Consider the following 15,308-nt stretch of genomic DNA (forward strand, 5'->3'; position numbering starts at 1 on the left):
GGCAAATAATTCTGAGTGGTTTTCTTTGGCTCTTGATGCACTGACAGTTGTGTGAAACTGCTCAGCTGTTGTTTATTCAAGGAGTCCATGATGAGTGTGAAGTGACTAAAGAACCGGATGCCTACACAGAATAATTACGGGTGAGAAGATTTTCCAAAAAATTGAGAAAGCACTAATTCACTATAACCCAAAGTGGAATCTGCTAAGATGTGTTGCCAATAATGGCAAAATACATGTGGAGCATAAAAAGCCTTCTTCTTTTGACAAAATTAGTTTGACAGAGACCGTGAAAATGTAAAGTATTCAAGACTTATGGTTATTCACAGAAGTATTCATCAGTACATACTCTGGAAAATATCTGAATCTATCTCATAATAAGGAACCAAGAGTTTTTGGGTTTTTTTTTTTAAGATTTTATTTATTTATTTGAGAGAGAGAGGGAGGAGGGACAGAGGGAGAGAGAGCAGACCCCTGCTAAATAGGGAGCCCAATATGGAACTCGATCTCAGGATCCTGGGATCAATCATGACCTAAGCCGAAGGCAAACACTTAACCAACTGAGCCACCCACGTACCCCAGGAACCAGGAGTTTTAAAAGTGAAGTTCATTTGCTGTCATTAACTTAATTACTGGCAGTTCCATGAATTTTTGTCAGAAATAGAAGCTGAGGGGCACCTGCATGGCTCAGTTGTTAAGCTTCTGCCTTTGGCTCAGGTCATGATCCCAGGGTCCTGGGCTTCAGCCCTGCATGCTCAGAGGAAAGCCTGCTTCTCCCGCTCCCACTTCCCCTGCCTGTGTTCCCTCTCTCGCTGTGTCTGTCAAATAAGTAAATGAAATATTAAAAAAAAAGAAAGAAAGAAATAGAAGCTGAGGGTGCCTGGGTGGGTCAGTCGGTTAAGCGTCCACCTTCAGCTCAGGTCATGATCCCAGGGTCAGTCGGGAGCCTGCTTCTCCCTCTGCTTGCCATTCTCTGTGCTTGTGCTCTCTCTTTTTCTCTCTCTTTCTCCCTCTATCAAATAAGTAATATCTAAAAAAAAAAAAAAAAAGTTGACTATCTTTTTTTTTTTTTTTTTAAGATTTTATTTATTTGACAGAGAGAAAGCACAAACAGGCTAAGTGGCAGGCTGAGGCAGAGGGAAAGGGAGAAGGCTCCCCACTGAGCAGAGAGCCCAACATGGGGCTCAATCCCAGGACCCTGGGATCATGACCTAAGCCCACCACCCAGCCCAGGGTGGTGGGCTTGAGCCCTGCATCATCAGGCTCCTTGCTCAGCAGGGAGCCTGCTTCTCCCTCTCTCTCTGCCTGCCACTCCCCCTGCTTGTGTTCACTCTCGCTCTCTTTCAAATAAATACATAAAATCTTTAAAAATATATAAATTAATAATAATAAATAATTAGTATCTCTTATGAGTTTTTAAAGTTATTTTGCAGAAGTACCTCAGTCTGTTAAGCATCTGCCTTTGGCTCAGGCCATGATCTCTGGGTCCTGGGATCAAACTCCAAATCAGGCTCCTTGCTCAGCGGGGAGTCTGCCTCTCCCTCTGCCTCCTGCTCACCCTGCTTATGCTCTGACAAATAAACAAAATCTTTAAAAAATAATAACAAAATAAAACAATTACATAATTCTAATCTGTTTGTTAAGCATGAAATTTTTTTAAAAGATTCTATTTGTGGGGCACCTGGGTGGCTCAGTGGTTAAAGCCTCTGCCTTCGGCTCAGGTCATGATCGTGGGTCCTGGGATCGAGCCCCGCATCAGGCTCTCTGCTCAGCAGGGACCCCGCTTCCTCCTCTCTCTCTCTCTCTCTCTCTGCCAGCTTCTCTGCCTACTTGTGGTCTCTGTCAAATAAATAAATAAAATCTTAAAAAAAAAATTTATTTATTTGAGAGAAAAAGAGAGCTTGTGCACAAGTGGCGGGGAGGGGGAAAGGGAGAAGCAATCTCCCCTCAGAGCAGGGAGCTCAATGCAGAGTTCGATCCCAGGACCCACAGATCATGACCTGAGCCAAAGGCAGATGCTTAACAGACTGAGCCACCCAAGAGCCCCAAAGATAAAATTTCTAAAGAAAGATAGAATTCTGTTTATTTACGTGTACTTAATACATTTTTTTTACATGTACCATCAATAATCATTTAAATTACCACACTTTTTTTTTTTTTTTTTTTAAGATTTTATTTAAGCAGGGGGAGCAGCAGGCAGACAGAGAAACAGGCTCCCCACTGGGCAGGGAGCCCAATGCAGGACTCAAACCTAGGACCCTAGGAGCTTAAGGCAGATGCTTAACCAACTGACCCACCCAGGCATCCCAAATTGCCACAATTTTTTTATTTTTCTTAAGATTTTATTTATTTGACAGAGAGAGACACAGTGAGAGAGGGAACACAAGCACGGGGAGTGGGAGAAGCAGGTTTCCCGCTGAGCAGGGAGCCCGTTGTGGGGCTCAATCCCAGGACCCTGGGATCATGACCTGGGCCGAACAGACACTAAACGACTGAGCCATCCAGGAGCCCCAAATTACCACACTCTTAAAAAGCATTAAAATTCTTTTCTGGGAATGGATCAGGGGGTGGGAAAGGATGGGATGACTGGTTATTCCTTAAAAGATTATTAGTATTATTTAATCTCATGATCACAGATACAAATTATTTAGATATATGTATTTTTACATGTGAAGTAATGACTACTACTTAATATAATCACCTGAGCCAAAGACAATACCTTGGGATGAGGAAAGATGTTGCTCTTGTATCTTCTCCTGAGAGAGGAGTCCCAAGTAGCTGAGAACAACATACTTTGTTTCATAGTGAAATCCTAGAGGCACAGTAGTAGAGGACGCCATTGAGTTGGCTGGCAGAGCTCCAAAAGTCTACTTACAGATGTGTAAAACCTAAAAACATAAAAGTATTTTTTCAGTTTAAAGTTCGTTACATACCAGTACATTTCCCCATTGACTACAATTATTCAACTAAATACCAAAATAAATACTTGACTTTCCTTCCCAGTAATTTTTAAAAATTGAAACTTTAGTTTACTTACAAGTCAGAATTAATTCAGATTTCAGATCAAAAGCAAATTTCCCTTTCTAGCTCTCCTTAGTTTCTCTGTTTTCACCTATGTGGCAAAAACAGTGGCTATGCCCCCACCTTTCCCTCTACTCCAATATATATTCTCTTATTTCTTTTAATAATAAAGCCTCCTAGGGCACCTGACTGGCTCAGTCCGTAGAGCATACGACTCTTGATCTCGGGGCTGAGTTCAAGGCCCACGCTGGGTATGTAGATTACTTAAAAATAAAATATAAATAAATAAATAAATAAATAAAACCTCCTAAATTCTAGCTAGGTCAATAGCCACACAACTGCAAACCATATCTGCCAGTCCCTTAGCAGCTTAATGAGCCAAATGATTAGCCCGAGTCAGAGGAATACGAGCAGAAGTTACGTGTGCAATCTGTGGATCTCTCCCTAAAGATCTTCTCTTTCTTCCTTGCTATGGTTTGGAACGTGAATATGGCAGACAACCAGTTCTGACATGCAAACAAGATCACTTTAAGGGATGGTAAGGTAACAAGAGAGAAGGTACTGGGCCCCTGAATGACCACGTGCAGCAGAGCTGCCCTGCCAGCCATGACCTCTGGACTGACATTTAAGGCACTTCATTCTGAAATCTCTTCATTAGGCATCCTAACTTGTACCCTAATTAATATAACTACAACTTTTACCTCTTCCCATGGACTGAGTAGCTGTTTTACCTATCATGTGCCTTAACAGTTGTTTCACATAAAAAATTCTTATTAAAGAGTTTCCAGGGGCGCCTGGGTGGCTCAGTGGGTTAAGCCGCTGCCTTCGGCTCAGGTCATGATCCCAGGTCCTGGGTTCGAGCCCCACATCGGGCTTTCTGCTCAGCAGGGAGCCTGCTTCCTCCTCTCTCTCTGCCTGCCTCTCTGCTTACTTGTGATTTCTGTCAAATAAATAAATAAAAAAAATCTTTAAAAAAAAAAAGAGTTTCCAAATAACTGAGTTTTTTACTTAAACAATGATACCAATAGCTTTAAGATCTCAGGAAATATCCAGGAAGAGAAAAACAGGTTCAGATAACTAGCAACACGAAAAGGAGACAAGCAATGTTGACAAAATTTAAGATGTACAAGCAAACTAAGAGAAATGTCTAAAAGTGATAAACGATAATAAAATACACGTAGAATTTAAAATACACAACCGAAAACAGTGGCTATACAAAGAGACAGAAATGAAGAGTAACATAAAACTATGCTTTGAGGAGTGCCAGGGTGGATCAGTAGTTAAGCGTCTGCCTTTGGCTCAGGTCATGATCCCAGCGTCCTGGGATCGAGTCCCACATCAGGCTCCCTGCTTAGCAGGGAGTCTGCTTTTCCCTCTGACCCTCCCCCTTCTCATGCTCTCTCTCTCAAATAAATTTTTTTAAAAATCTTAAAAAAAAAAAATAGTACATTAAATAAAACAGTGGGCCTTAGACTGCCCTGTTAAAAGTTTATCAACTTCAGAAGGCATTTCAAAATTATTAATACATACTAAAACGTGTCACAGCTTACATCACAGGAATAAAAGGCACACCCACTGTGTAACTACAGGGTGCTTTACTCTTAAAAAGCTCAAAATAGGGGTGCCTGCGTTGCTTAGTCATTGGGCATCTGCCTTCGGCTCGGGTCATGATCCCAGCGTCCTGGGATCGAGCCCCCCATCAGGCTCCCTGCTCAGCAGAGAGCCTGCTCCTTCTCTCTCTCCCTCTGCTGCTCCCCCTCCTTGTGCTGTCTCTTTCTTTCTGTCAAATAAATAAATAAATAAAACCTAAAAAAAAAAGAAAACCTCAAAATAGTTGTTACATTTACAGTCACCATTTAATAGTGACAGAATTTCAAATTTACAAATATAAAAAGGGATATCCACACAGGAAAAATAAGTTTTCTGAGGCCTATCTGGTCAGGTACTAGCTAGCAGTGGCGTTGTAATGAACCTTCGCTTTTTTTTTTTTGCCTGCCTGCCATCTGAACCCAATTTCCTTTACAGGGAGCATCCAACATTGTGTCAATATCGATAGGAAACAGAAATCTCCCACCTCCACTATAAAAGCTAAAATTTTCAGCTAGATTTTTTCTTTCCTTTTCTCCTGTTCTGTGGCATGTAGCCAAGTGAGAGACTCCTACTAGGATCTAGAATGTGGAAAGACACTTAAAAGATAATTCATGGAGAAGTTTGTGGTACTAGGTCAGCAGATGCAAAGGTGCAGATCGGATTGCAGTGTCCTAACTCTTCTATTCCTTGGCCTGATCCCAGCTCAGTCTACGGCCAAATTTCCCTTGGTTCCTGCCTGTTTCCCAAACCTAATTTTCCAGCTTCTCATCCATTCTGTGAGCTACCCAATGCCCTTTTCGTAAGTTCCGTTTGTGCTTAAATAAGCTAGAATGACTTTCTGTTGTTGGCAACCAAGAGCTAACTGGAACAAGGGCCAAGACTGGAACCTAATTTTCTTAAAAGTTGGGAGACAGTTCCCCAACAACTGTAACACACTACTTTCATATGAAGATTACTAGACTCAATTTATAAGTTTAAAAAAATCTTTAAAGACCTCATATCAACCTAGTAATTGTATCTACTGAAACAGAAGGTGGGCAACCTAGGTGGCTTGGTGGGTTAAGCCTTTGCCTTCAGCTCAGATCATGGTCTCAGCGTCCTGGGGATCGAGCCCCACATCGGGCTCCCTGCTCAGCAGGAAGCCTGCTTCCCCCTCTCTGCCTGCCTCTCGCCTACTTGTGATCTCTGTCAAATAAATAAATAAAAATTAAAAAAAAAAAAAAAACAACAGAAGGCAATGCCTTCTGGTAATTTTGTGCTGTTCATTCAACTCAGATTTCTTAAGATACAAGGTACTACAAACATTAGGCACAAAGACCACAATTAAGATAAAGCACTGGCCTTCTGGAGTTTTTGACCAAGTAGAGACAAACAAAAATATGCAAATTAATCAGAACAATAAAGTTCTATGACACAAGTCAGTATCCAAAGAGTAGGAAAGGGCAATCCATAAGAGGAAGCAGGAAAGTCTCTCTGGGGAAGAGAAAAAGCAAAAATCAGGAAAGACTTTATAAAGTAAAATCTGAACCAATCCTGGAACATGAAGAGGTATTCACTAATTGAACCAGCTTAGGGGAATGAGACAGGGATGCACTTTAAATATGAAGAAGACCAGTAAAAAGCACAAAAGCACTCTTGAAACAGCATGGAACATAAATACTAAGAAATTTGACACGGCTGAATCCTAAGACATAAGGGTGATGAGGCTCAGCAGGAGCAAGCAGCGGTCAACACTTGGAGTGCTTTATATACCATGAGATTCTGGGAAGCTTAGGTTTTATGCTATATGCAAGGAATTATTTTAACCATGTTCATAAATGAACCCCCTAAAACTACCTGCAAATTCTCTGTGCATCAGCATTTTTTTCTGGACAGAAAAATCATTCCATTTCTTTCATTAGATCCTCAAATTAGATCACGACGTAAGACAGGCTAAAAACTACTAAAGAAAACTACCAGGAACTATCGAAAGATTTCAAGCAAGAAAAGTGTATCAACAGATTATATTCTAGAAAAATCATCCTGGAGGCGATATGGAAGAATAAGAATAGAGACTGGAGGCAAGGACACAGGGGAATATTGGAAAAATCTAAACAAGAGATGTATGAAGGCATAAATTAGAGCAAGAACACCAGAAAGAAGGGGATGAAAAGGTAAAATATTAAAAGCCTCAAAGATTTGTTAACTCAGTAAGAGTACTCAAGACAGCTGTAGGGAAAGTGATGTTATTCCTATTTCTCAAAAGATAATATAGGAAGAGCTATTTTAGGAGACGATAACAGGTTCACTTTGGGGCATACTGAATTTAGTACCTAGGAGCTGTCCAGGTGAAGATGTACAGCAAGTAACTGGACATTCTTATACTGAGAGCTCTCAACTAGAGATACAAAACTGTGCTCTGCACAGATACAAGCCGATGAAATTATCTAAGGAGACTGAATGGGGAGAGTTAGTGACTTCCAATGGATAGGAGTGTCAAAATTTGGGGTAGGAGTGAGAAAGGGGATAACAACAGAGAGCTTCACTCTGGAAAGGGAAACATTACCTACTGTTTTCAGTTCAAAGTATAGAAAATAAAGCTCAGCAGATCTTCAATCTTCTTTGTTTTCTCTTCAATCTTCTCTGTATCAATAACTCAGCGCACAGATGGGAGGGAAGAATAAATGCACCCATCATTCCCTACCCCAAGCACCACCACCAGAACAGGAGCCAGATAATTTTTTATTTTTTTATTTTTTTTAAGATTTTTTTTTTTTATTTATTCATTTGACAGTCAGAGATCACAAGTAGGCAGAGAGGCAGGCAGAGAGAGAAGGGGGAAGCAGGCTCCCGGTGGAGCAGAGAGCCCAATGCGGGGCTCGATCCCAGGACTCTGGGATCATGACCTGAGCCGAAGGCAGAGGCTTTAACCCACTGAGCCACCCAGGTGCCCCAGATAATTTTTTATTTATCAAAAGGAGACACATTTTAAAAAATATCTGTCAAGAAATACCAGTTTCATCTGAAAGAGAAACACCAACAGAATTCAGAGCAAAACTAATATTTCAGGGGTTGTCCAAAAATGAGAAGTTGGCAGAGGTGACCTCCAAGTCTGGATTGGGACAGTCAGAAAGGAAGAAAAACAGGAAAGAGTGTGTTTACAGAAGTCAGGGGAGGAATTTCAACAAGAAGGTAGTAAAGAAATATTGAAATATAGTAACACACCAAAAAGAATGAAAATGTCAGCGTAACGATCGCTGACCAGACAGTTCTATTTGTGGCCAGGGGCAATAGCAAAAAGGCAGGGAGTCGAAGGCTGAATGGTAAGTGAAAAGGGAGAGATCGGGGTTTTAGTCTATTCTTTAAAAGAAACAGCCTGGTTGGATGGGAAGAAAACAATAGAGGCCAGCGAGAGATAAGTTTGAGAGTTCATTTGTTTTGTTTTTGTGCACAACAAAAGAGTCTTAAGCATGTTTACACTCAGTGGAGAAGAAGCCAATGAGGTGTAATAAGTACAGAAAGCAAGAGATAAATTATGAAGTGAAGTTCGGAGAGGGGAGAACAGAGCAAATGATTAACAAAATTTCGGCTTTACCAAGTCTCAGAATTTTTGGGTAACTGGAATAAAGAAGTAGTCATATTTTGAATAATGCTTTAAATAAAAAATTGATGTTCTCAAATGTTATATTCAAATGCCTGTATTTATCAAAAAACTGAATCTGAAGACAATTTAGTCATATTCCAACCCAAATGCCATAGAAAAAGCATAGTTCACTGAACTTCCAAATTTGATTTTTAGCCTAGTGCTCTTAAGATTTTCTTACAAATCCCAATTGCCTAACCATAAATGCAATCTTAATCATGGATTTCATAATTTCCCATCCTCCACACTCACTTTACTATTTACACTGAAGTCGTCAGCTCTAGTATACAGGTTAACATCCATACAACCATATATTTGGTGGATGATTATATTCTATTCAATCGTTTTAACATTTTTCAATGATTCACACAAATGGAGAAGATGATAATACAAATTCCAATCATTTAACTTAAGTATACATTTTTTTAGGCTTTAAATGTGCATTGGATAAACTAGTTATAAACATACCAGACCTAAATATGATAGACTTATAGTATTAAATATCTATCCAACTTCTAATTTAGCTTGAGCTTCCTTCCAGGTGTAGAGCAACAAAGCAGCTCATTCACACCTGTGATTTGGTGGTAGGGCAGACAGACCCTAGGAACACTATTACACAATTAGTGTGTGCGTGTATTAAATTATAGAACAAAAGCATTGAAAATATGCAAAATGTAAACTGCACAGCACGACTACAGGGTCATGGACTCTTAAGTGTACTCTGGGAAGAGAGAGCATGCACTTCCTTTGCAACATTCTGTAGTGCAGAGTCAGCATACTGCACAATGAGCTCTTGCATTTTGAACAAATATAAATATATTACATCTGCCTGAGGCCTCTATTTCTGAAGCACTCTTTCATGTGTTGTCATAGTAATCCTCTATGCTAGAAGGAAAAGGTTAACAGTCTCAATTTTATTGATGGAGAAACAAGAATAGATAATTTGCACAAAATCACACAACTAGTTAATAGTGCAATCACTTGGTTAGGTATGTCGTCTTCAGTTCTGAACTCTTAGCCTTTAACTGCATACACTCGACGCATATTTACTTATGTCAGGCAATGTGCTGGGTGAGAAGAATGCAGAGGCGAAAAAACGAACAATAACAGCAGGAAGAAATGGTAGACGAACAAGGTGTTTTTTTCAAACAGACTACTGAAAGGAGCAAATCTGTCAATTTTAAGAATGGGGCCAGGGCAAAAAGGGAAAAGACAAATCAGATGAAAGGTAAATATGATCTAAGATCACCACTCAGAGCTTTCCTGTAAGCAGGGCACAACACTCAGGTCCCCCCTTATCAACAGAGTGCACTTCATATGTAAGACATCTCAAGCTTCTTTTTAAATGATAAGAAGGACATAGTTACTTTTACTCTAAATTTTGTCTAGTAGACTCTTTTGGAATTCAAATTAGGTATAAGTGCTCTTGGTATCCAGAAACTTAAATATAGTTTTAAATATAAAAACAACTGGGGATGGGACTACTGGGTGGCTCAGTTCGTTAAGCATTTGACTATAGCTCAGGTCACGATCCCGGGGTCCTGGGATGGAGTCCCACATCGGGCTCCCTGCTCTGTGGGGAGCCTGTTTCTCCCTCTCCCTCTGCCTCTCTGTCTCTCACCAATCAATCAATAAAGCCTTAAAAAAAAAAAAAAAAAAAAAACTACTGGGGTGCCTGGCTGGCTCAGTCAGTGATATATGCAACTCTTGATCTTGGTGTTGCCATGAGTTCAAACCCTGTGTCAGGCATAGAGCTTATTTTAAAATAATAAAAATTTAGAAAATAAGTAAATAAATATAAAAACTGTATTTTGCACAAATCTAACAAGCCACTGAATACATCTGTGTTACCCAGTTGTTTCTTTCTCTACCTTATTACCTTTAATATGCTCCTCTATTAAGTTACAAGTAGTTGTCAGCCAAATGGACAGCCTGAGGAAGCTTAGGGTAACTTAATCCTATGTTTATACATGCATTTGATGACATCTCCAAAACCAGGCACAAATAAAACATCCATGATCCTTCAGTAACAAATGTAACATCCACAATGTGCAATAAATAGATTGCTTTATTTTTTTTAAACCAGATTTCTATCATGAATACCAGTGGAAATTCCAGGATGCCAGCACTGATAGTACTATAGGAATTAAAGCACATTTTATGAACAATAACCAGAAGGTAGGCAGCACTATTAAATTCTACTTTAAATTCTTATGAAAAGCAACTCTGCAGCAACGTTAAGAGTTTTTTATAGTTGTTTCCCAAACTTGTCTGATCATAATCACCTTGGATGCTTGTGGAAAACAGAAATTTCTAATACCCACTTCAGCCATGCTATTTAGAATACCATACCTAAACTGTATTCCTTAACCCCACAGAGCCAAAACAGAAAAACATTACAACTTGTTTTAATAATTCAAGAAGCTTTGTTTTTAGACCATTTCCATCCACTAAAACTATAAAGTAATAAAACTGTTATATACTCCCATAATAAAAATGAACAGATCTATAATCCCAGTTTAAAAAAAGAAAAATAAAAATCCACAGATAACTCAATCACAAATCAAAATTCAAGAATTTCAAACATAAACAAAGTTTTGGGGTTACCAGGCTGCTACTCTTAACACTCACTGGTGGTTTGAGTATGGAATTTGTTTCAAGTTCCACAAATTACATTAAGTCCAGTAACTTACATTTTTTTAAGATCCATACTTTATTAGTCCATATAGAATTCTAGGACTTTCTCTAAAATAAGAGAAGTAAAATTAAGTAATCCCAACAAAAACTGTGAAATTTAAATTCACCCCACCCAGCTGCAAAATGCAACTGGGCAAGGGTGTCATTTTTAAAACTCAGCAGACACAAAATATTCTAGTATAGACAGTCCCTTTCATACTGAAACATGCTTAATTGAAATACTCTAGTTCAATCTTGTTTTAAGAGCTGCCCCAAAATGTTTTCACTCAGCAGCTGGCATTCAAAGATAAAGTACTTAGAAAGGAATGCCTCACCCTCACCCTCTCCCCACAGGCAGTGTCTGACTTTCACAATAATTGAGCTACCCACGTAGTGTAAACAGCTTTGTAAAAGGGAGACATAAAATTCAGTTGCTTTGTCCCACTCCCAAGTATATGCCAGAGACATGAAAACACATGTCTACACAAAAATTGGCACACTAATAGTTATCGCAGCGTAATATTCAACAGCCATATAGTGGAAATAACTAGCTGCCCATTAACTAATGAATAAAGAAAGCTGGTATATCCATACTATGGCATATTGTGGCCACATAAAAAGAAAGACTGAGGGAATGCCTTAGGCAGCTGCCTTCGACTCAGGTCCTGATCCCAGGGTTCTGGGATCAAGCCCCACATCAGGCTCCCTGCTCAGCGGGAAGCCTGCTTCTCCCTCTTCCACTCCCCCTGCTTGTGTTCCCTTTCTCTGCCAAATAAATAAATAAAATCTTAAAAAAACAAAAAACAAAAAACTGATACATGCTACATCATGCAAAGTAAACGAAGCCAGTCACAAAAGACCACATATTGCATAATTCTGTTTATATGAAATATCCAGAACTGGTCAATCTACAGAGACAGAAAGTCAGTCAGTGGTTGCCTAGGTAGGAGAGGGGAAGGTTTCTTTTGCGGGTGATGAAAACTGTGGTGGTGGTTGGGAATTCTGTGAATATACTAAAACCATTAAAAAAAAAATTAAATCCTGCAATTGGTGAGTTGCATGTTAGTTATATCTTAAGGCTTAAAAAGTCAGCTACTCTGAAAATAGCCCCCTTCCTTCAATGTTGTAATCTACATTAAGTAAGAAATTTTGGTGAGCATTTATTTGGAGTAAGATATAAATCAAAACGAAACTGAAAAACTGGTAAAAAGTAGGACAGTAAGACTGACTGTTTAAAACTTCTGTTTTCTATGTCTAAAATATTTTATAAGAGAAATATATTTTAAAGCAATGATTATGGTTGTAAATTACTTGTCCTAAAAGTTTAGTGTATGAGATATTTAATACTGATGAACTGATGTGCTAGAAAGCACCTTTTCTTTACAAAATTGGTTGGACTCAACTTTATACATCCTTCAACTAAATTCAACTACTGGGGTACAGGCCTCCATGAGAAAATGAATCATTAAGAAATATGGGGCGCCTGGGTGGCTCAGTGGGTTAAGCCGCTGCCTTCCGCTCAGGTCATGATCCCAGGTCTTGGGTTCGAGCCCCACATCGGGCTTTCTGCTCAGCAGGGAGCCTGCTTCCTCCTCTCTCTCTGCCTGCCTCTCTGCCTACTTGTGATTTCTCTCTGTCAAATAAATAAATAAAATCCTAAAAAAAAAAAAAAAAGAAATATATATATATATATATATATATATATATATATAGTGAAAATAGTACCTGGCTAATCAGAGTAAAAGGAATTTCAAACACCTATTGGCCTATTATCAAATAAAGAGTATTTCCTAAAGGCTTAGTTTCAATTTGCAGGTGCAAATATGCACTGTGCATTTATCCAACTATGTATATGAGGTATAAATAGTTTACTACCTACAAAAACGTTTGCTTAATTTTCTGGGAGATAAAAAAAGAAAGTACTAGAAGGGTGTGGCAACTCATCCAAGGTCACAACAAGTCAGGGCTGAGATCAACATTCTGGTTTATACCAAGCCTCCAGAGAAAATCTTAACAATTTCGCAAACGACTTTATGTTTGTTTTGTTTCACATCATAAAGCAAAAAAGGGGGAGGTTTACGTCGGTTCAGTTAAAAAATTCTAAATAGAGACAGTGAGATAGCTATCTTAAATAAACAAATAAATACTGGTGCGGGGAGTGGTTAAGACAAAAATCCCAGCGGGAGCGTGTGAACAATTGGACAGATCCACCCGATTTTCAACTCAGGTCAAAGCCTCAACTCAAAAAGTCTAGGAGTTTCCCCTCATAGCTAGTTATGAAGGAAAGAAACTTGGAATCTCCCTGGAATAGCGAGAGGATAAAAATCAAACGAAGAAACTCCTTAGTGTGAACTGTATTGCCTCCAAGAATAAGGCAGCAGATTTTTCTGAAAAAATAAATAATAGTAATGACGGGTGTCAGAACAGCAGTGAATAAAGAATAACAAATTTCTAACAATTTGTGAGAAAAAGCAACTAGGACTAGCAGAGGTACTCTAATCATTTTAAACGAATCGCATGAAACCTTTCCCTTAACCAAAAAGTCCAGGATCCCCAGCCTGCTCCTAAAAATGGACACGGGTTTTCCACGTGAAGGTCTTTGTGGGGAAGACCGGCGGTGCAGAGCAAGGGCCGAGTTCCTCTGAGCCTCTGGCAGCCCTCTCGGGAAGCCCCGCTCAACAAGCGTCCGCGGGGGGACCACGCGGCACAGGTCCGGTTACAAAGAAATGAACCCCTCAAACTTTGAGAACCCTCGGGCGAAGGAGCGCCGGTACACACACACACACACACACTCACTGTCACACACTCACTGACTCTCACTCACGCGTCGTCGGAACCACTGGGGAGGCGGTGGTTCGGCACAGTCTCTGGACAACTTCCTGCCCAGTGAAAACCGCCTGAGGAGCTGGATAAGGACCCAACTCTGCCTGCCCAGAACCCCACTCCCCTCACCTGGCCCTGGCCCCTTGCCCAAGAAGAGATGGAAGGGGAGGCGGCGGCGGCAGTCGTTTCCGACAGGGTCCCCCAGCGGCGGTGGCTGCTTCGACCCGCGGCCCTAATCTACCGCCGCCGCCATGTTGGAAGGTGAGGTCACCCCCGGCGCGCTTCCGTCACCGCCAGCGTCAGGGCGGGCCTGGGCCTCCTAGAAGCGCCGGAAGAGGGGTGGCTGTGTTCTCCTGAGCGGAAGCATGGATCATAGAGGCCGGGAGGTCTCTTCGCGCAGACATGACGCGGAAGAGCCGACCTCTCTTAATCCCCTCTTACCGGGAGTGGCTCACATCTATGATTCGCGGGGAGGGCGTGGGTTGCGGACGTATTTGATTACCGGAGGAAGGGAGATGGGATTCTGAGAAGTCAAGCTTGTGGGGAGAGAAGCTGGTGGTTCCCGCGGAAGGGAACATGGCTGCTTGCACAAAATGTGCTGTGGATGTATTGAACAAATATTGGGGTTTAAGTGTGTGCCAGCGAACGGGGTAGCGAAGTATCAGGAGAGTTCAAGGAAGCTGCCGAGTTCGCAGTCATTTGTCGACTTAAAAAGGTTATTGAAAGTTCGGAACATTTTCTAGCAGTTGAGGGTGAGGTGGGGGTTAAGAGCTCATTCTAGGCGGAGGGCCCTGCCTGAGCACAGGCACTGGAACGGTAAAGGAAGTCTTTAGTAGTACCCATTTTGTTCACAGCACCTGCCTAGCACAGTGCCTAGAACTGGATGTCTGCTAGTGGATGTTTGTTTACTTGAATCTAAGCGTCCTTTGGGAGAGTCACTGAATGTATCTTGTTAAGAAGTTGTATCTAGGGGCGCCTGGGTGGCTCAGTGGGTTAAAGCCTCTGCCTTCGGCTCAGGTCGTGATCCCAGAGTTCTGGGATGGAGCCCCGCATCGGGCTCTCTGCTCGGCGAGGAGCCTGCTTCCCTTCCTCTCTGCCTGCTTGTGATCTCTGTCTGTCAAATAAATAAATAAAATCTTAAAAAAAAAAAGTTGTATCTAAACCATGCTTTAGAGAAACTGAATTGTCTGTAATGTATATGAGATAAATTGAAAGGTGAAGATGATGAGTTGGAAGACTGTTGGAAGGAGCCAGATCAGAAGTGATAAAAACCTGATGAGGAGTGACTGCTAATGGGTACAAAGTTTTTTGGGGGAGGTGATGAAAATGTTATAATTGATTTTGATAAAAGTCGAACACCCTGTGAATATGCTTTTAAATCATTTAAGTGTATGCTTTAGGGACGCCTGGGTGGCTCAGTTGGTTGGACGACTGCTTTTGGCTCAGGTCATGATCCCAGAGTGCCACGATCGAGTCCCGCATCGGGCTCCCAACTCCACGGCGAGTCTGCTTCTCCCTCCCTCGCTCATGCTCTCTCTTACTGCCTCTCTTTCAAATAAATAAATAAAATCTTTTTTTT

At 40.8% G+C, this 15,308-nt stretch overlaps 1 protein-coding gene across 10 annotated transcripts in view; it reads right to left on the minus strand.

Moving 5' to 3' along the window:
* BCL2L13 (BCL2 like 13) overlaps nt 1-14,024 on the minus strand; it is an 85,931-nt gene extending 71,907 nt beyond the window's left edge. For 3 of the 10 annotated variants that reach the window (XM_047739571.1, XM_047739570.1, XM_047739569.1), the window contains exons 1-2: nt 13,859-14,022; nt 2,699-2,885 (exon numbers count right to left, since the gene is read on the minus strand). In XM_047739571.1, coding sequence (XP_047595527.1) covers nt 2,699-2,837 — 139 coding nt within the window. In that variant the 5' untranslated portion in view covers nt 2,838-2,885; nt 13,859-14,022. Of the gene's footprint in view, nt 1-2,698; nt 2,886-13,726 lie in introns of all 10 variants that reach the window. The other 7 variants (XM_047739568.1, XM_047739572.1, XR_007129213.1 and 4 more) reach the window with 6 other exon arrangements.
* Nucleotides 14,025-15,308: the final 1,284 nt, after the last annotated feature.

Source organism: Lutra lutra, chromosome 8, assembly GCF_902655055.1.
Source record: "Lutra lutra chromosome 8, mLutLut1.2, whole genome shotgun sequence".
Classification (NCBI taxonomy): domain Eukaryota; kingdom Metazoa; phylum Chordata; class Mammalia; order Carnivora; family Mustelidae; genus Lutra; species Lutra lutra.